At 41.8% G+C, this 21,080-nt stretch overlaps 3 protein-coding genes across 4 annotated transcripts; 1 reads left to right on the top strand and 2 right to left on the bottom strand.

Annotated features, from left to right (window-relative positions):
- Positions 1-355: 355 nt before the first annotated feature.
- Positions 356-2,556, top strand: LOC306710536 (prolactin-releasing peptide receptor-like; the record flags this gene model as incomplete). The annotated part of the gene is made up of 2 exons (XM_079179152.1): positions 356-924; positions 1,923-2,556. Exons 1-2 carry the CDS (start codon positions 476-478, stop codon positions 2,554-2,556), a joined length of 1,083 nt encoding a protein of 360 aa, XP_079035278.1. The 5' UTR covers positions 356-475.
- A 2,546-nt stretch (positions 2,557-5,102) lies between these two features.
- On the bottom strand, positions 5,103-8,798 carry brf2 (BRF2 general transcription factor IIIB subunit). Its single transcript, XM_079178886.1, has 4 exons — positions 8,536-8,798; positions 6,901-6,960; positions 6,425-6,746; positions 5,103-5,963 (listed from the first exon to the last, which is right to left on the bottom strand). Exons 1-4 carry the CDS (start codon positions 8,687-8,689, stop codon positions 5,183-5,185), a joined length of 1,317 nt encoding a protein of 438 aa, XP_079035012.1. The 5' UTR covers positions 8,690-8,798; the 3' UTR covers positions 5,103-5,182.
- Positions 8,799-9,296: 498 nt separating this feature from the next.
- rab11fip1b (RAB11 family interacting protein 1 (class I) b) lies at positions 9,297-21,038 on the bottom strand. 2 transcript variants are annotated; one of them, XM_079178461.1, is made up of 6 exons: positions 20,652-21,038; positions 14,303-14,724; positions 12,367-14,203; positions 10,896-11,771; positions 10,410-10,512; positions 9,297-10,222 (listed from the first exon to the last, which is right to left on the bottom strand). In XM_079178461.1, the coding sequence occupies exons 1-6, from the start codon at positions 21,011-21,013 to the stop codon at positions 10,016-10,018; spliced, it is 3,807 nt and encodes a 1,268-aa protein (XP_079034587.1). In that variant the 5' UTR covers positions 21,014-21,038; the 3' UTR covers positions 9,297-10,015. The 2 variants fall into 2 exon arrangements, with proteins under 2 accessions (XP_079034587.1, XP_079034586.1); XM_079178460.1 differs by having other exon boundaries at positions 10,398-10,512.
- Positions 21,039-21,080: the final 42 nt, after the last annotated feature.

A 21,080-nucleotide genomic window follows, 5' to 3' on the forward strand; every position in this document is an offset into this window, starting at 1 on the left:
CCAAAAAGAATGTTACAGTCTTTCTTTCATTATCTCATAAGCCATTCTCCACTAATTAACTGTGACAATAATAATCAGCAAAGTAACACAATAGATTTTATTGGTTAAAAAAAATGCATGAAAATCCAGCACCCCAGTCAGAATAAATGTTTCACTGATGCTGTACACAGTACTGTATGTCCTCGTGGAAGATCCACAAAATTGTGCATTTAAATATGTGATTAGACAGCCTTCAATAATGTGGTCTTCGCCTCTGAATGTGATGGTAAAAGCATGATTATCCAATAATGGTCTTCCATTTTTGTAAATGTCACGAACAGAATGTTGTTTACAATTACATCTACATTATGCATGCACCTTAGATTGAATACACTGAATTGACATTTGGAGAAGTTGTTAATGTGTTGTATTAACAGCTGCAAATGACTTGTATTTTGGACCGTGCAGGTATACTGGCAGACTGAGCTTTGCTGCCATGGAGGGCAATCACAGTGGCTTTGCTGGGAGCACACAGCCGTCAGTGTCAGGAGAACAGACTGATGGACACATCTATGAGGTTGCCGTGCAGAACAGCTCCACCAACCGCACCTCCCAGTTTGCAGATGTGGCCCTGCTGCAGACGTTCAAGCCTCTCATCATCCCCTGCTATGTGCTCATTGTGGTGGTGGGCGTCTTTGGGAATTACTTGCTCCTCTATGTCATATGTCGAACCCGCAAAATGCACAACGTCACCAACTTCTTCATCGGAAACCTGGCCTTCTCTGACATGCTCATGTGTGTGACCTGCGTCCCTTTCACCCTCGCCTACGCCTTCAACCCACACGGTTGGGTTTTTGGCCGCCCGATGTGCTATCTGGTGTTCCTCATCCAACCAGTCACAGTCTACGTTTCAGTCTTCACGCTCACTGCCATTGCTGTGGACAGGTGGGTGGATCTCTCTGCACTACAGGAATGACGCCACGCGACATTTTGAATTGTTTAAAGTTTGTTTGTTTTTGGCCTTCTTTCTTTGAATCCTCTTCACGGTGTAACTGACAAGCCAGAGATTAGACAACCAGGAAATTAAACAGTTATCAGTCATTCATTTTCATTCATATTTAGAAATGATGGAGATGTGCATATATATTGCACTTTAAATAACACCACTTATGAACGGTTGAGTACTTATGCTTAATAAATGAATGACAATAATTTTACTTATGATTAGTATGCCATAATACACGATGTAACGACTCCTCTGTGTAATATATATCAATAATCAAGTTTTTGTTAGCTCATATAATGAATCGGTAAATTATAAACTTTAATTAACAGTTAAATTATAAATGAATCATATAATAAAAAATCATACATCTAGCTGCATGAGTCAAACTCATTTATTTTTGATATGTAAAAACTAGCTTGTAAATCATTTGTGAATTCATGAACGACCAAATGCAAAACAATTTGGGCTGCTTGCAGCAGTATGTGACTGATGGGCAAAGACCAAAATCCAATTATCCAGCTTTACACTTTGTGCACAGACAGAACAATGTGCTGCAGAGACATGTCCCCCGGTAGACCCCTGAGATCCACCTCTCTGCTGCTCACTGTACTCACAATTCAAACGGCTACAGTAAAGCTCCCTTCTGCATTTCTGCCCTCAAATTGTTCATTTATCTCATTTCAGCTGATCCGAGAACAGCAACATCAACGGAGGCTTCTAACCTGAAAAAAACCCCAGTTTTGCTTTTGAAAATGTAAACTAAATGCACTGCTCTGAGATTCTGTGCAGTGACTTTTAGAGCTGATTAACTAATTTAACATTTAAATAATCTATTTTCCCTTATAAAACACGCACTCATTCATATTAGATCAACATGCATTAATTAAACGCGAGTGTTGTACCCTTATTATAAAGCACTCCTCTGTCTTTATTGCAGATATTATGCAACAGTTCATCTCATGAAGAAGCGCACCTCTGTGGCCACCTGTGCCTCCGTGCTCACCGGCATCTGGCTGCTGTCCTGCGGGCTGGTGGCTCCGGCAGTCGCCCACACGTACCACGTGGAGTTCAAAGGGGAAGGCTTCACCATCTGTGAGGAATTCTGGTTGGGTCAAGAGAAAGAAAGACGCGCGTACGCATACAGCACCCTGCTGGTCACTTATGTCCTGCCCTTGTCCGCTGTCTTTGTCTCGTATCTCTGTATCACAGTCAAACTGAGGAAGTGTGTTGCGCCAGGCCACAAGACACAAGACCAGGCGGGAGCTCAACAAGCTCGCAAGAGAAAGATCTTTCGCCTGGTCGCGCTCTTGGTGACTGCCTTTGCGGTGTGCTGGCTTCCTATTCATGTGTTCAATGTGCTGCGAGACATTGACATTCACCTCATTAACAAGCGCTACTTTTTACTCATCCAACTGCTGTGCCACCTGTGCGCCATGAGCTCATCTTGTTGCAACCCCTTCCTCTACGCATGGCTACACGACCGCTTCCGCACCGAGTTACGGAAGATGTTCATGTGTCATTATCGCATTGGAGTGCCTGCAAATCACTGCGCCGCCAGCGTGGTTTTGTAATTACCCCGGTGAAGAGAATCCTTTGACATTATTTCAGTGTAATTTTGCCGATTCTTGAGTACAAGTGGAGACTGTGTATAATAGTGCGCTGTGGAGTTCCTCCTCTGGCACCCAGTAAAATTCACAGAAACGTTCGTGGACATGCAGCCATTAGTTTAGTAAATGTTGTGTACGAAGACAATCTATTGGCTCTTTAGGAGAGGTCAATCTGTTGGGCAGCATGAAAGTGTTCAGTCAATTTAAAGATATTACATAGGAAATAAAAAAAAGTAACAACTTTGGCAGGAGTCAATTGGTGTTCATCCTCTGTGGACCATGAACTTCAATACGTTTTGTTGCAATCCAGCCATTAGATGTATTTTGCGATAAAGGTCCAGAGCCGAACGGGTTCATCTCCTCAGAATCCAGGAGAGTGCCCATTGCCCAGTAAAATTCATGGCAATCTGCCAATTTCATCAATATAAGCATGTTCTCACGAAATAAAGGGTCACTTGTAACATTTTGACTTATCCTCTGGGGACAATTAATATCAACAGCAGATTTCAGGAAAACCAGGTCGTTAATCTGTTAGATAAAAAAAAAACAGCCTGGCTAAAAGATACAAGTTTAGTACAAATGTACTTCTCTCAGTAGCTAATTAAACGTTCACAAATTATGCCAATAAAACTGAGAAAGCTGCGGAGACATGAATGCTCGTGTATCTGAAATACTTAATGCAGTATCTCGTACATATGCTGCACATCAGACCTGTATGTAATGATCAAACATTATGGATGCAGAAGAGACGAGGATTTCCTTTAACAAAGGAATGAGGATACATTTTTAAATGACCTTAAGAAAAGCTAGATAGCGGTTAAGCATGTTGAACAAAGTGTAGCTGTATTGGATATGAACACAAAATGAGTTTTTTGGAAATGGTAACTGCAGATGTGATTCTTTCCACTAATGGCGTGGAGCTCCTTTCTGTGGAATGAACTATTCACTAGCCTGTTCCCCCGGGCATTCATTTTCTTAAAACCTGTAGTGGATGAATATGCACCTCAGCATTAGCAGTGTATAATATAGCTGTAAAAAAAAAAAAGACAATCATTGTGTGGTGGTTGGCTCTGTGTTGCTTTGTGTTCTCTGCTTACGTTTCTATTGCTTCTTGAGATTTTATGCAAAATGAGCTAGATTGATTGTTTTTATTTTCACTTCCATTATTTAGTTGGCATTATAGCCGTCAAGTCACTTATTCTGTATACACATTTTTGTCTCCTTCCTGCAGACAGATGTATCTTTGCAGCAGTGATAACTTGACAGAATCAACACGTTTCTACTGTCATTATTTGACCTCCACCTCAGCAGAATGTAAAACACATGTGCCTTTATTTTTGCTCTTTTCAAATCAACATCTGATTGCATGAAGGGACTCTGTGATCACATTTTTTTGGGTGCACACACTGTTTTACGGTGTATTGTCTTGTAACTTCCTGTGTAAACTGTGTATAGGACGTGTGATGTGACGTTTATAACCTGTATGTTCTCTGATCTGTTGCCTGTACGAACACACTGTGGTAAATTGTGAGTAAAAATACAGAGATTGAATGACCTCTCTGCTTCCGATCAATGTGACTGCGTAATGAAATTAAAGTCTATCCAACTTGGGGGTGGTTGCTGAATTTACTAATTAAATAACAGGGAGGACAGAAGTGCGTTATGCATATCAACTACACCCGTTTAGGACATTGAAACAATGTGAGAATTTATTGATCGTTTCAGCATGCTTGGTGCTTGCCAACAATGATGTGAATTTCCTGCAGTCTAATGATTTAAATTCTGCAGTTGTTCATCCGTGAAATAAGCCCAATTCTGCTTCTATCGGATCAAAAAGTGAGAGGGCCTGAATGTGTAGAATATCCTCTGTGTTCTATATATATATATAAATAAAGAGGCTGAACTGAATCATTAACTAGTATTCTAAATTATATTCCAAAAGAGCTCAGTGCTTTCAAAAACGAAATAATAAATTAAACTCTTCATAAATACCAGGGGCTTTGACAATTACATCACATACTCTGGCAATGAAAAGATGGATTTTAACAGTGTCGTCAGTCGCAGCTAATATTCAGAATGTCATGCTGGCATTTTCAGTGAATGTGTAATGGAGAAGTAATACCTTAAAAACCTTTGTAGGAGTTATTTTATATAGATATATATGTTATATAGATAAAGCCCTATTATATAAAATGTTGGTCTAATTATGCAAAACCAATAAATGACCCCAACATCACACATTTTAAACCAGGTAAATGTTTTGATATCGGGCACTTTTAAAAGTGATGTGGACGATGTGCAAAACCAAAAATGTAATTTATACTCTATTATTACCATTATACATTTCCTTTAAAAGAAAGTTTAAGTGGAGATCTTCAAACCAAAATCAATTTTAACGACTTTAACGCAACTTTATTTGATAGTGAACCAAGTATAAGCAGCAAAAACACGTACGATCTTTTACTGCATAAAACTACATACAAAAAGGTTGTAGCATCTGTTATCGCGAAACCAATTCTCATGGAAATTAAAGGACCTGCATCCTTATCTGAACGAGGATCTTGAGGCACAGCGGGTAATGATTCATCACTCAAGACAGCATCTTCTGCGTCAGAACAAACTCTCGAGCTTCCCGAGGAGTGCGGATGTACGAGTCAATTTCACTGTCAGAGATTTCTTCATCTCCGGTAACATCCTTGAGCTCGCGCTGCTCCGCTCTCCTTTTCTTGGCGTGGACCACACACGGGGGAGCAAACAGCACTCTCTTGCCCCAGTTTGGTGCTGGATCTGGGCTCTTCCGAGTGTCTCTGTGCAGCTCCTCCACCGCGCATGGGTCATCGCCTCCCGGTCGCCGAGTCCTTTCAGCACTCAGTTCACATTGTTCCGCAGGCGATGCGTTTGGATTCTGATCCACAAGCTCAGAGGTTTCCTCACAGCTGGCCTGACTCTCTGCCAGCAGGGCGTCCTCTTTGGTTCTGAGAGCCCTCCTGAGCAGCGCGTACCTGTGCGTCAGAATATCCGTCACCTGATGGACAATATTGTCCGGCGTCACCGCTTCCCGGACCCAGGGAATCTCCTTACCCAGCTTACACAGCACCTCCTTCATCTCTGTTATCCTCTTCAGAGCAGGCTGGTGCTTATTCACTTTGGCAAGCTGACAGAATTTGTGCAGATTTAATTTCAAGCGGTGCTTGTTGGGTTTTAAGGACTGCCATGACAGATAGATGGCGGCCATCATGACGGGTAGGGGTCTACGGCCAGTCACAACCCAGGCATCTGCCGCCAGCTCCACCAGCTCCACGGCGCGTTGGGTCAAGTCCTTGTGGTTCTCAGCCAATTCTTCAGGAACGTGAAGCGAGCTAATTTTGTAACTGACAGAGGGGAAAAAAATGTTTTTTTAGTAAGTCTTAGAAATGTATCATTTAAAGCACTTCTTGTGAATGAATTTTGTTGAAGTTTGTTTTCTTTTCTGTCCGATAACTTTCCAGCTAATTCAACATTTAAATTTCTGAAAGATCAACCTCTTAACAAAACCACAAATAAGACTGATCCCACCCACTTGTGAACATTTGTAAATAAAAGCTAAGTGAGCCTGTCGATGGGAATCAAGAGCAATTTACAGTATAGCGTGGGACATTTAAACTACTACAGGTTACAGAATTAATAACAACAACCAGTCAGTTTTCTATGACATGAGACTCATCTGAGTAACAGAGGAAAATGAGAATGGATGCCGGTGTTTGGATTGGTCAGAATGAGCCGTTATTTAAATGTTGCTTTATTGTACAATGTAAAAAATAAGTTGAGGTTCAGACCTCTGTCCTTCACTCACTCGTGACTGTGGGCCTCCATCACATCAATGACGTTGAAGGTCGGAGCCTCGATTTTGAGAATCGAGACCATCTCTTGGTAAATCACTCCCACCGCGTTCGGGTCGGTATCCGTCAGGCAGCTGATGGTTCCCATGGTTATGGGCCAATGATGCAATCTGCAGCATACGAGCACACAGCAGCCAGCCAGAGCATCCTTCTTCCGGAGGCTCACTCTTATGAAACTTCCGTGCTCATAAGCCTGGCTGAAATAGGTCTGCGACAGCTTCTCGATATCACTGTTGACCCGGAGAATCCGACAAATGGCTTTCACACGTTGAAGACCTGAAGAGGTGTAACAAAGAGATACGAGCGTGTGAGAGAAGCAAGATCACCCGTGTGTGTGTGTGTGTGTGTGTGTGTGTGTGTGTATATATATATATAGAAGAGCTACTATAACAATATCTCTAACAAGCTCCCCTCAGAGAGAAGATCTCACCTTTTATCAGGTTCATACATGGCCTCTTGGTCTCAGCTGTGGTTCGGCTGTAGCTGACATCTGTAAAAAAAATAAAAAATAAGTAAAGACAAAATGTAATGCACAACATGCACCTATCACCATACTATTTAACAATTTACAAACACTAAACTATATCTTTCTGTACAACCTGGTGTAAGAGTCAACTCATCTGATTCACTTTACACAAACGGCACAGATCATTATTCAAACAGAGCGGCTTTTTAAAGTTTCTCTGAGCCGTTCGGACCCTGAGCTGACTCACCACAAAGCACTGGAAAGTTGCTTTTTTCAAAGGTTGAGTGTCTTGTTTAGTAAAAAAAAAAAAAAAATCTTAGGAGGTATGCTTCAAGATTCATTATTATCACTAGCCGTGACAGCGACGCTGGTATTGTTTTCCCCTTGTGTGTGTGTGTGTGTGTGTGTGTGTGTGTGTGTGTGTGTGTGTGTGTGTGTGTGTGTGTGTGTGTGTGTGTGTGTGTGTGTGTGTGTGTGTGTGTGTGTGTGTGTGTGTCATAGTAACATCTTGGTGGTCCTGAGGACACCTACTGTAGCAGAACTACCACAGAGGCGGTTCAGAGTACTTAGTCTGGTGTTTGTGTCCGTCTGTCACCACAAGATGTGTCACAAAACTTTGCAGGTGAGATGTGTTGTCATGGCATGACAAATTAAATAAAACTCAGACAGATGCGTGGGTCTCTTGTGACCCCCCCCGCCTCCCCCATCCTCCATGGGAATCTATTAGTGGAGACAATGTCAGATTGAAGATGGGAACAGAGTGGAACGAGTTGACAATTCTGTCTGATATCCGGAAAACAAACACTTTACGCCCCTGATCCCAAACCAAAATAGTCTAATTCTCTAAAACTATATTTTGGTTTGACCACAGTAGAAGTAGAGAGAGAGCGATAAGGTAAAGAGATATTATTGTATCGTTGTTTAATAAGATCTTTTCCTCTTCACAAATGCCAATATAAGCCTAAAAATAATCAGTTTTAATCAGGCTATTGCTGCGTAGCATTTCACAGAAAGTTACTTCCTGTTAGATCCGATCTGTTGGCTACTTGTAGTTTACAGACCTCGTTCGGGTTTATTCTTGTTAGTTTGTAAATATATATTTATGTGGAAACGTGCTTGTATCTTTATTGTATACTATCTTTAGTTCTTTTTATGTCTGCCTGTGAAACACTTTGCTGCTCGCTTTGATACGCGTTATATAAATAAGCTTTATTATTATTATCAATCGAGTATTACATATTACAATTACACAGAAAATTTGGATTTTGTACAAAACGTGGTGTTTGTTGTCAAATCTAAGAGCCAATCAGCTCTTTGATCCGGACACAGCCAGGCGTTTCCCATCATGCACTGGGGTCATGCAAGTGGACACAAATCTATCGCCGGTGATCGATTCTGCGCAGGCCTGGTTCATCGCGAACGAGCCCATTGTTCCCCCCATATATTCGCACGTGTGTTGCATTTATGCAGGGCGAGTTTAAACGTTGCAGTTTTGTCGTTACATCTAAAATAATAAACTTTTAAACGTGATTTCAGTGACTGTGAGCACAAACACAATTCAGGGATAACTTCCTCCTTAACTCATGCAACGTGACATACCTGAACCTCCGACGTACTCTCTTTCACAGGCCAGATTTTCTTCGGACACCACAGCGCCGCAGTCCACGCACACCAGCTGCGCCTGACAGTACAGATCATCATCCACAACGTTTGAGGAGCCGCAGCCCGGGCAGCTCAAACCTGCACGAGACATCTTTAAAAATGACCTGCACCCCACGTGCAGGACAGCGGAAAGACAACCGTTAACAATACGAAACAGGTGACTAGCTTGAACACCTGCAATTACACTGATGGGCTCGATATTAGCATGAAGAAACTGTAAACAGCTGCGGAACGACCAGTGAACGTCGCCGGGGGGCGCATATAATGTGTCCGGGTAGATACAAACGTTCGGGTGTCGAAGTTTCCGCTTGGTCCTGAGATAAATATAGCCTGTGCACACCAGTAGTCAATCAAGGACATTTATCTAATTTACATATGCTCATTACTCACTGATAATAAAACTATTGTCTTAACATCTGATTTACTGTAGCCTACATTACACAATGTTAGACACTGGAATATGGCAAACAAGTCTAGAAAATAGATTTATTTTTGAAGAGATGAAATCCTAAATTATTAAGAAAGCTCTCAGTTGTAAATATTAGAAACAGTTTGAAATGAGGACAGATAGTTGATTTGGAGGAAAATTAAAATATGAGGGAAAAAAATAGAATATATAGTAAATCCCAAAGAGCACACAAAACTACAGAGATAGAGACGAATGATCAGGAATGGCAAACTGTCTGTTTATCAGAAAAAGAAAGAACTTTATTTAATTTTGCATATTTTAATACATAACACAGTGATAATTCAGTGAACATCATGTTGACAGTGTAAGAAGAGTAAAGTGCCTTTTGGGGGTTAGACTCATGTAAACTTTGACATTCAGTACAAGAGCAAGAATTATTATCTACATAACTAGTCCATGGTTTGGACAGTAAAAGAAGGCCGTTCTTCACACTGAAGATATCTCCAGAGTACAGGAAGCTAACAGTCAATAGAAAAAGTTGCTTTTTATAATTAATATTTTTTTTTACCATTAAAAAACTATTCAGTAATTAGGTCCTGTTGGCAAGTAATTTCTGGAAAGAATTTAATTCTCAACATGAAACAATTGTAAGAACATCACACATGTACATTATGCAGTAAAGTGTCAAGAAATATTGCTAAATATTTAGAAAAATGTAGATTATCTTTGTACTCATTAACATCTTTGATTGCAAATTGACATAATCCCCCAATTAAAAAGATTTTAGTTGAACCTGCAAAAGCTTCTGCAAGATGTCTTTTACAAAATATATTTAAATTTATTATTGATTTGCCAATATAGTGAAACCTTGTAAATCCAAACATTTACTCCAGCTACCTTTCACAATGTAATTCACAAGTATTTTTAAGTTTTGGTTGCGGTACTGTCAGATTACTGGGTCTGAACCGATTAGGAACAGAGGAGATAAAGGATCAGCTGTGAATCCACCTAGGCAGCTTTTTTCAGAGCGTTCAGGGACAACAGAATACTTGGTTTCTCTTCTATGACCCGCACAAGCAAGTTGTCGATGTACTGCTCCAGTTCGGATATCTTTTTGTCTCTCTCCGACAGCTGCTTTTCTTGTTTGAGCACCAGAGAGATGAGTTCCCCCTGAGTCAGCTGCGAGTAGGGCCCTTTCGTCCCAGTGTCATTTACCTGTGAGAGTACATAAAACATGAATATGTAACATATTATACTAACATATAATAGAATATTAAGATGCTATTTGATGAACAAGCATTTACATATAACACAGATTATTTCCTTGTTTAATTTAGAGATAGAAAATCCTTTAACCACCATAAAAGGTTTGGTTAAAAATAAGAAATACCTTCGTTTTCACCTGAACGTCACAAAGGATGCCTGTGGAGCGGTTATCTTTAACCCCTTGAACGACTGAAACAGACTGCTGTTTCAAAGGATTAAGAGGTTTGACGGGTTGAAGCCTGCAATGACAAAACCAAAAAAAGAAAGAACAATGCAGGTATTAACTGGATGGGAGTTAAAAGGAAACAACACTAAGTATTAAAGCTGTATCATTTTAGCAACCATTTAGCAATCACGAGTCAAACTGAATAAGTTTGTATTATCGCTGCAAGCTCAGTCATCCACACCGACCGTATCAGATACAAGATAATCAATAATACAAGCAAAGATGGATAATGAACGAGTATGAATAAAGAATGATTCATAGAAGACTCTACATTAGGAATGTGCGGCGTCATGATTCTTTTTATGAAAGTCATGATTTGGTGTGTGTGTGATCTATAACATATGAGGAGATTGATGAGTTATATAAATATTCTGTTGAGGGTCTGAACCGCCTCACCTGCGTGAAGTTTTGGGCGGCGGCCCCACCTTCTTCCCACCTGCGTCCTCCCCAGCACTCTGCACTGGCGCCGGCTGGGACTCTTGGAGCGGAGCCTCCTGGACACGCACAGGATCTACGGCCTCTGACGCAGGGTCACATGTGTGGGTTACACCGGTAACAGTCACACCTGTACCACCTGTACCACCTGTAACATGGCCTCCCTCAGTGTTTTGGTTGATCGAAGTGCTCGACGTGGCGGCTATCTTTGCAGGAAGTTGAGGAGCGCGGGCTTTTGAGGATTTGATTTTTGTTTGAGAGGCGGTGTCTTTATCAGCGACTGGAGGCCGTTGTACTGAACCAGTATTACCAGAGGTGGTTGAATCATCTCGGGCTGCATTTTCATCTTCTTCAAAGGGATTCAATCCATAAACGCTAGAGACTTGTTTTGCCTCTGAGCCACATTCGTGGGGAATGTTGTCGTCAGAAGACGGGGCTGTTTTTTGGTCAGATGACGGCCCTTCTTCCACAGATCGAGGTCTAGGCGGAGCAGTACGTTTACCGTGTTTCGCTACATTTGATGTTTCTTTGGCGGCACAACTTTGCGTCAAGCTCTGCGAGTTCATCGTCTCTGTGGGAGACCTACTCAGAGGAGCGATCATTTGCACCGAGCGCCGAGGGAGAACGCTGACGGTTTTGATGTCTTTGTCTTTGCTCTTCTTGTTAATTTGTGCCAGATGTTGTGTAGCTCCGTCTTGCTCCCCCTGACTCTGTCGCTCAGCTGGATTCCTTCCTGGAGGCTGAGGAGCCGGTCGCCTCTCCCGTTGAGCGTTAATAGGATCCTTTTCATCAGAGGAAACGGGCTCGCTTCCTACCGACGGCGCTGCAGATTGAACCCTGGAAGAGAGACACAGACTTCATGAAATTAAAAGCATACTGTTGAATACTCGTGAAAACAAAAGATAACTTTTCTCGAGTGTTGAAATTGAGATTTAAGATATTAAAATCTAGTAAAACCTTGTGTCGAAACATTAGAGAACAAAGAATGTTCACTTAAAAAAAAATGTGATGTAGAGATATAATAAAGAATAAAATCTTCGAAAATACCAAGAAAATACCATCCTGAGATCACCAAGCTTCACTGTCACTCACAAAGTAATTACCCAAGGTTTCAAGTCATTATTACTCCCTGTTCCTATGCCACCTGCTTTAATGAGGTGAGACTGTGCAATGAGCCTCGATTCTCAGTTGACAAAAGAAACATATCCTTGCTCACACACACACACGCATGCACTCTCTACCAACCCCAACACACAAAGCTATGAAAGTTTCATGACGGTGTCAGCTTTGGGCTGCGTTTTAAAAAGAGAAGTGCCGAGAGGAACTGTTGATGTGACTGACCGAAAAACAAAAGATAATCTACATTCAGATAACGTTTCCTGCACATGTTACAGGTAGTGGACTGACTTTATGTTTGTATGTAAATTCTAACCTTTGCTGGACAGTTGGCACCGTGGTCGTGCAGCTGTCGGGTCCAGCAGGTGAGTCAGGAATCTCCTCAAAAGGATTATTGGAAAAGTTTTCATCAAACGGATTAGTAGAAATGACTTCTGCAGGGCTTTCCACAGCCACTGCAGGTTTCTTCCCTACAGTTTTGTGTTTAGCTTTGTTGTCCCTCTTCAGCTCTTCTGCTTCTCTTGTCAACTTCTCTTTCTCCAGCTTTCTGGCCTCTGCTTCCCTCTCCCGTTCAGCTTTCTCCTCCCTCCTAATCCTCTCCTCCCTTTTCATTTTCTCCCCTTCTTCAATCTTCCTCTTCTCTTGTTCCTGTTGCCTCATTTTTTCTACTACCAATCTGTCATATTCTTCCTTCTCTTTCTGAGCCCTCTCCTCTTCCTCTAGTCTCCTCTTCTCCTCTGTCCTGATCATCTCCTCTTCCTCCCTTTGCTTTCTCTCTTTCTCAATTCTCCTTTCTTGTTCTTCTAGTATCCTCTTCTCCTCTTTCCTGATCATCTCCTCTTCCTCCCTTTGCTTTCTCTCAATTCTCCTTTCTTGTTCTTCTAGTATCCTCTTCTCCTCTGCTAACTGCTCACGCTCTTCTTCTTGCCTCCTAACCCTCTCCTCTTCCTTCCTTCTCTCTTCCTCTACCCTTATCCTTTCTTCTTCCTTGCGTCTAATCTTTTCCTCAATCCTTTTCCTTTCTTCCTCAACCAATCTCTCACATTCTTCCTTTTCCCGCCTAGCCTTCTCCTCCTCTTCTTCTTTCTTAATCCTTTCTTCATGCTCTCTTTGCCTCCTTTCTTGTTCTTCAAGCTTCTCTTTTTGTCTTATCTCCTCTTCATCTCGTCTCCTCGTCTCTTCCTCAGCCATCTCCTCCTCCATCCTGATCCTCTCGTCTTCAATCCTTTTTTCTTCTTCCTCCAGTCTACTCTTTTCCTCTGCTAATTTTCGCTCCTCTTCTTGTCTCCTCACTCTCTCCTCTTCCTCTTCTCTCTCCTCCCGAGCCCTTTCCTCTTCCATCCTAATCTTTTCCTCTTCTTCCTTTCGCCTCCTTTCTTGTTCCTCAATCCTCTTTTCTTCTCGCTCCTCTTCTTCTTGCCTTCTCACCATCTCCTCTTCCTTTCGTCTCATCTCTTCAAGAACCCTCTCCTCCTCCCTGCTAATCCTCTCCTCTTCCTCCTTTCTAACTCTCTCCTCTTCAATACTTCTTTCTTGTTCCTGTAGTCTCCTCTTTTGCTCTACCAATCTTTCACGCTCTTCTTGTTCTCTCTTTACCCTCTCCTCTTCCTCATGTCGCCTCCTCTCTTCCTCCTCCCTCCTAATCTTTTCTTCTTCCTCCCTTTTAACGTTCTCTTCTTCAGTCCTTTCCTCCTCCTCTTGTCTCCTCTTCTCATCAGCCAACCTCTCAAGCTCTTCTTTTCTCCCAACTCTCTCTTCTTCCTCTTCTTTTCTCCTCATCTCCTCCTCCATCCTAATCTTTTCCTCTTCCTCCCTTCTTAGCTGACCCTCATCCTCTTTTGTGTTTTCTAATTGCTCCTCCTCCTCTTCTTCTTCTGTCCATGGTGAATATTGCCTCACCGCCCTCAGTGAATCAACAGATGAAGGAAAGCTTTCAGGGACGTCCTCCATGGATCCGTGGCCTGAACTGGTCAGACTGAAGTTTGAGTTGGTGCGAGAGGCCCGGGGCGGCGGCTCGTCGCAGTAGACATGACTGCCGTTGATGCACACGTTACTCTGTTCTGCAGCGCCTTGTTTTTGGTTACCGGAGGAGGCATCTTTGCCGTCTGAGCTGTTTGAGCGTTTATGCATCAGGAACTTGAACTTCTTTTTACCTGGAGGGACATGGGAAAGTCAACATGCATTTAATGACAGTGTACAAGAGAAAATACTAATAGTGGTGATGAAGTATTTTGAAAACTGTTGCTCCCGACCTTCAGAGGGATCCACATTTAGACCAGACGACTGGCTGCCGCTCAGCGAGAGGTTCTTTGCTGTCAGAACGGTCATGGACTGAGACATGTTCTTCTGCAGGTTAGACTTGTGGGAAAACAAAGACTTCATCTTATGTTTCTTCTTTTTATCGCCCTTGCCCGCTGCTACCTCACCGTCCCCCTCCTCGTCGCTGTCTGTCAGGACTTGGCTGAAGGATGGCACCACGTTAGACGCCGCGTCAGACTCCTTTTTCTTGCCACGAACTTTGTCCTTGAACTTGCCCAGGCGAGATCTGGATTTGCCGGTAGCAGAGAGGTCAAACATGCTGCCAGTCATGTTGTTCCTCATGAACTGGATGTCCAAAAGCACCTCTCCTCGGTCTTTGTCTGCCTTGCCAGTCTTGTCCAGCAACTTAAACCATCTGTTAAAAGAGAAGCATCTCATTAGAATAACGTTTTTTTGAATGCATGTTAAGCGATATAATTCCCAAATGTCTGATTAATTGTGCAAACATTATTTCAAAAGTAAAGAAAACAGTCTATACGTTATTCTGGATGTCAATGACTTCGTTTCAGTGTTGGACCTCTGAGGTTAAAAAAAAAAACATTCTTAGACCTGAGGATTTTCTGGCAACTTGAGGGCAGTGAAATTAAGACAAATTCACCTTTAAAGTTGATTTGGTAAACGTTTACAAATCCAGCCAATAAAGAGAAACATAATCATTCATTTCAGCTTGATTTTGTTATCCCGAATGCAAGTCCAGTATTCACTCACTCTTACTCGGTTTTTGGTCTCTACAAACTCCTGAGAGTTGACCCTTTAGCTGCTGGTGTACAGTACAGAGGGGTTTTAGAGCTTTTAAGCTGAAAGGAATGCTATGAGATTGATAATAAAACAAACAAAAAAGTAACAAGGAAAAGGTTGCAGGTTGGACAACTAAAATATTAGCTGAAACTCTATAAAGCAAGACAATTAAAATACTGTCTTTTCTGTATTTAAATACCTTTACTAACTTTTAAGATCTATTGCTTCACACACTTACCGCAATAACAAGGTGTTGCAGACTATTATTCACCGTAATGTAATCTACTGAATGACTGAAACGCATCAGACACTAAAAGACAGATTCATGAACAGTACGCTGATGTTTAGACCTCGTCAGCTTCTTGGTGGAAACTATTATCCATCCCGTAGCAAATGGAGTGTGACTCAGCAGCCACGTGAATGTTTTTGGAAAGTCTGTGGATCTAAGCACAACCAGCAAACTGACCACGAAGGAAAGTTTTAAAAATAACAATAATAACACTCTTCTGCCTGTGACAGCCTCTCATGTTATGAATGCTTGTACTGTGTGTATACTTCTTTTCACCAATTTTTTGAGAGCCTTTATGCATGTTTTCATCCAATGTCTCAGCTCTTAATAAAATGCACAACTTTAGGACCAGATTTGTAGCATAGACTTATATCCAGCAGGCTTTCTGATGACCCACTAGGCCTCAAGTCGGCCCCTTGAAGGACGGAGTTTTTAATCTTACAAGATGAGTCTCTTCTCACAATACTTACACTGGTCATGTTCACAGGAAACCAATCTGCTATAAAACTCATCATCACGTTTTAAACAACCACCACATTTAAGTGTATCATGACAATAAAATACTATATGGATATAAACTCTGGTTACAACCTTACACTAGCGTCTTAAAATGCAAGTCTTGTAAAAACATGTCGAAAAACCTAAACCAAGTCATTAAGATATCCACTGAGGTTGTGCCAGCTTTCCAAAGCTCAAGAGTCATGGCCCAATACCGACAGAAGGGTCTCAGAATAAGTGGAATACTTTAACAGAACAACGAAAAGAAGCAGTCAGCATATAAAGTGCCTATCAGGCAGAAATCTGAGGTCAGCTCACCACTGAACAAACAACTCCAACTGAAATCTGGATTCCTGGGGAAATGAGGAAATGAGGAAGGGGCCCGTGGGTGAATTTCTGTGTGTGTGTGTGAAAATGTGAGTGTGTGTGTGTGTGTGTCTGTTTTTGCAATGAGAATTAATAAAGTTACCTTCAAAATAAACAGATTTGGTTATTATAATGTGCTTTTAAAAACAGAAAGCGCAAGTAAAGGTTGAGTAAAGGTGAGATGCAATATATATAAAATATAGACACAATATAGTCTTTTTGGTGGTACAGAATAAGATATGATGCTGCGATTCACCCTCAGCACTGCTTCAGATGTGTTGCACAAACAAATGAAGAAGGGAGGGAAATTTCTTTTCCTGGAAATTGACAAATAAGTGAGACTGCAGTCTCAGCTCCCCTGCCTCCCACACTGCTTATGAGTAATGGGATGTGATCTGCAAATTTCAAGCCTTGACATTATAAATATACCACTGAGGGACTCCTTCATGATTTGCCTGATGAATGTCCTTCAACAATACACCGTTAGAAAGCTATTGCGTTTATTCATCATGCAAATGTAGAAAGTGTTCTGTAGGCGTTCTTGGTCTCCACCAACACCTGATGGAAATACAGTATCTAACTATTCAGCTACTAAAAGCTTCACTATGTTGATAATGAGCAAACCCTTTCACATACAAGTATGTAATCCATTGTTACCGGTAATTAAAAACCAACTATTTTTTAAATAATGTCATAGTTTAGTGCAACATACTATACTGTACCAGATAGTATATTATATTACAATATTGTACGAGTAGGAGTGTAATTAATGAACCAATGTATGCTTTACTGCACCCTAGTATAGCACAGTATGGTATGATAGTATTAGTAATTGGGTAATTTGTAAAAAAGTATTTAGAATGTAGTGTCAGTATAGCATAGTATACTATTGGAGTTTGGTTATGAATGTAATTTTGTATACTATACTGAAATGTAGAGTTTATTCACAACCCTGAACAACTAGTTTACTTTGCTGACACCACATGTACACAAATACGTCCCACATGAAGTAACAAAAAAAAGAGAAGACAGCTAGTTCAGTTTACACAGAGGGGAAGTTGCAAAAGTGTTTGGGCGTTAGCTGGTTGGGGTCGTAAGCAGTGTGAGGAATTAAAAGTGACTTTCACTTAACGGGGACTGTATGATAATAATAATGATGATGCCTTTAAACTCTAATCTCACACCCGTGTGAAGAGTTGACAGTGTTCTGCTGTACAGCACAGAGGATGATAATGCATGACTCAACATTTTGTAGATATATTCTACTTTCTGCACACACACATCCTTCCTTGTGAAGCCTGAACTACTGATAAGACTGCCTGGCTCAAGCCTTTCTTATCACAGGGCACAGCTGTGTGTGTGGGCCAAAAGAGCTGCCGGAGTGAGTAAAACAACTCAACAGTGACAATGTCCAAGGACCACAACCGTCCCGGGCTCATTGCATCAACCCACACCCCACGAGTCAGAGAAGCCAAAAGGAAGACCTGTGCAAAGAAACTTTCTAACCAAAACTAAATCACAATACTATTGCTATGTCAAGGAAAGATGAACTAGCAGTGAAGCGGTTTCAAATGGCAAAATGCTGGACAGAAGCTGCGACAGAGACGTGCCATAAAATCTTCACACTATAATGCTGCTATGTGGTATGAGGTTGTTTACATCCGAGGTCCCATTTCTCTTCTGTATCCAGGCTTTCACACTTCAGGTGATCTCAGGCCTGACCGCAGATTTTGATAAAAGAAGCACTTCAATAAAATGTCATTCAGCGTGTCAGTATAGCCTCACTGATGTGGGTTTTATAATGCCCTTGTAGCTGACAGTTGAAGTTAGAAAATAGGCTTTTTTCACATTTTTTAGAGAAAGAAAAAAAAAGCACAGGTATATGGTTCAGTTAATAAATAAATGTCTATGAATTCTGTTCATTCCCACCTGTTCCGTCTAAAAGTTCCTGAATACTTCTGAGTGACTTTACTACCAGCCGCTCCTTCTTTAGCAGGCAACACATGTTCAAAGATTAGAACTTGGTGGACTAACTGCTTTCACTGAATTCAGCAAACACCATGTCCCTCAAACAGTAGAGCTGTTGTAGTCTATACTGGCAGCTCATGTAACAGGTTTGTCCATTGTAGTTCGCCACAGAACACAGTGGTCTTGCTCAGAAAAACTGACCTTGCAAGACCGTCTGTTGCCATTATTGTTTGCCTTTCATAGATAAAAAACAGTCAGGAATGTGAGGCTGAAGCAGGATTTAGCCCTTAGAGTCAAGGTGCATTCCCCGAGCTCACAGAGAAAGATCAACAGAAATCGAAGTTGAGCATTACTCAACACCAGCTAGGTTTGCCGATTTTACAAACAAAATATTTTCTGGGGTAAGAAATCCTCACAAAACTATACACAAAACCATGTACGATCAAAAATGCAGAGTACAGCCAGGTAAAGGTCAGCTTAGCACGCCAAGGGAGTTGGACAATAGCCATAGGCAGGCAGAATGGTATGAAAAGTTATTTCTGGCCAAATGGTTATTTCATGCTCTCAGATCTGATTCAACTATGGATTTTTCACTGAAGCAGGTTGACAGCCTGCTCTGTTTTATAAAAGGTTTGCTGAAACATGAACAGAAAGCATATCTATATTGTTTGATGATGAACAAAACATGAGCAGTAATGAACATCAAATCTAGCCTTGCTATGGACTACATTGCAATTCATGCGATGACCCAAGACTTAAAAACGGAGCAGACAAACCCAAATAACAACAAGCAAAACCTGGAAAAGGTGGGAGAAGGAAGTGTGTGTGTATGTATTTAGGCTTTTGTATAATACCGGTCACATGGTGGGGGACTAAAATTCTCAGAAACAGCTTAGCACAACAAAACATTTTCTATTCTCGCTGACCTACAGATACGGCTGGAAGGTTTTTACACCTTTTAACAAGGACATCTTGAATTAAAATGTTACACCTCTTCTTTAAAACTGACTGAAGAGCATCTGTTCTGCTTGAAAAGGAGCAGGTATAGTTGCCATCACCGAGACCATACAGTAGCACCGGCAAGGCCCATGAAACCTGTTGGCTGCAGTTAATTACTTCACCTATTTTGGGGGTGAATGCGGTATAATGGAGAATCTGAAAGCTTCATGTTTTTATCTTTTTCCTCATTGGGCGTATAGTGAGGTGAAGTCTGGGTCTTCTTTAGGGGAAACTGTCCGTTGTTGACAAGTTCAGCCACTGAAAGACTTGCGTCTTTCGCCTGAGTATGTAACGCTGATTGGCTTCCTTGTAGGCTGCTGCCAGGGGAACAAATCCCTTAAACTGCACCGGAGCGAGTGAGCAACATTCAGAAGTCAAACCCACCAAAGCGCGCGCGCGCGCGTGCGCGTGCGTGTGTGTGTGTGTGTGTGTGTGGTGATGCATGACTCTGTGTGCTCAAATACCTCACCTCCGTGGCAAAAAGGTGCAAATATCCCAGGAACTCGCTTCCAACAAGTCTTTTCAAACGCACAAATTAAGGGAAAGATATTCCTTTGGCAACAATCTGTTTTTACAGATGCTGCATACTTTAAAAAAACAAACAGTTTGTAATTATTAAAAAGGATTTAATATGGATTATGGAGTTTTGTCCTGCAAGACCACAAAGCTGCAGTATGACTGACAGAACCAGCAACCATGAGTTGTTCCACTGTGACGCAGATGAAAATCAAAGCTACTCTGTGTTCATTTAATTCACCCCCATGTTTTCCACATTTACATTCAAAGAGTAACATTTCACGTAAACTTGCATATTGCATAGAACACAGTCATGTATTCAGAGGACTAGGAAGAACCAACAGGACATAACAGTGCATCTGATGCCCGGACTTAAAAATGCAGTGATTTGCACGTGGGTTATTTTGTTTAAAAATAAAAAAAAAGAGAAACTGTTTTTTTTAACATAAGCAATACGTTTTCTGTCCTCAGGCTCAACTGCAGGAACATTTAATTCCTCAAAGAGCTTCAATAGAATGATTTATTTTACACCACTGGGCTACCCCACCATTAGACACGCTCAATGCTGCCTCCGTTACATTTGAGTTAAAGCCATTTGTTTGGTAGAAGTTTAAATAGTAGTAATTTATTAGTTTATTGACAAGACGTTTCAGCAACTGGTCCAGTTTTTTTAAATGTGATTTCTGCTTTTCTGAGAACATTTGGGTTTTGGACTGTTGGTCGAAGAAATCAAGACATGTCTGGACATTCTGGGACTTTGTGATGAACAGTTTGGCTACTTGCTGACATGGACCACACAACCCAGACAATAATCTGTACAACAACGGTTGGTTGCCCTCTCAAACCATCCATCCATCCTTTCTTTCTTTCTTTTTATGACCTTAGAACTTCCTGCTGTGGGGACTTACTCGGTTTTGTTGCGGGTTTTGTCTTCGCTGAGCTGCAGCAGGTTGACGACAGCCTGTCCCAGCAGTTTGTCTGGACCCACCAGGGCTCGGTGCAGGACGTGGACGTGCAGCGTGCAGCGCTCCTTGCCTCCTCCGCCGTCCTGGTGCAGCAGCAGCAGCGGCGGCAGGTCGAAGGCGGCCTCCTCCCCCCACACCGGCGCCACGCTCTTCTCCACCACCGAGGTCTGAAACTTCTCCTTGCCCACTTGCATGACCGCGTACGCATCGTTCGTGCCGCTCTTCCCCTTCACCCTGAGGCCTCTGGCTTGCTGTACCGTTACCTGGACGCTTGTGGGACACCACTGCTGATCCGCCAGGGACATTCTGACTCCACTCCTCGCTGGATTAACGCCGCACAGATACCAAAAGTCAGGGACAAAACGCGGCGAA

Source organism: Pholis gunnellus (genome assembly GCF_910591455.1).
Source record: "Pholis gunnellus genome assembly, chromosome: 18".
NCBI classification, from domain to species: domain Eukaryota; kingdom Metazoa; phylum Chordata; class Actinopteri; order Perciformes; family Pholidae; genus Pholis; species Pholis gunnellus.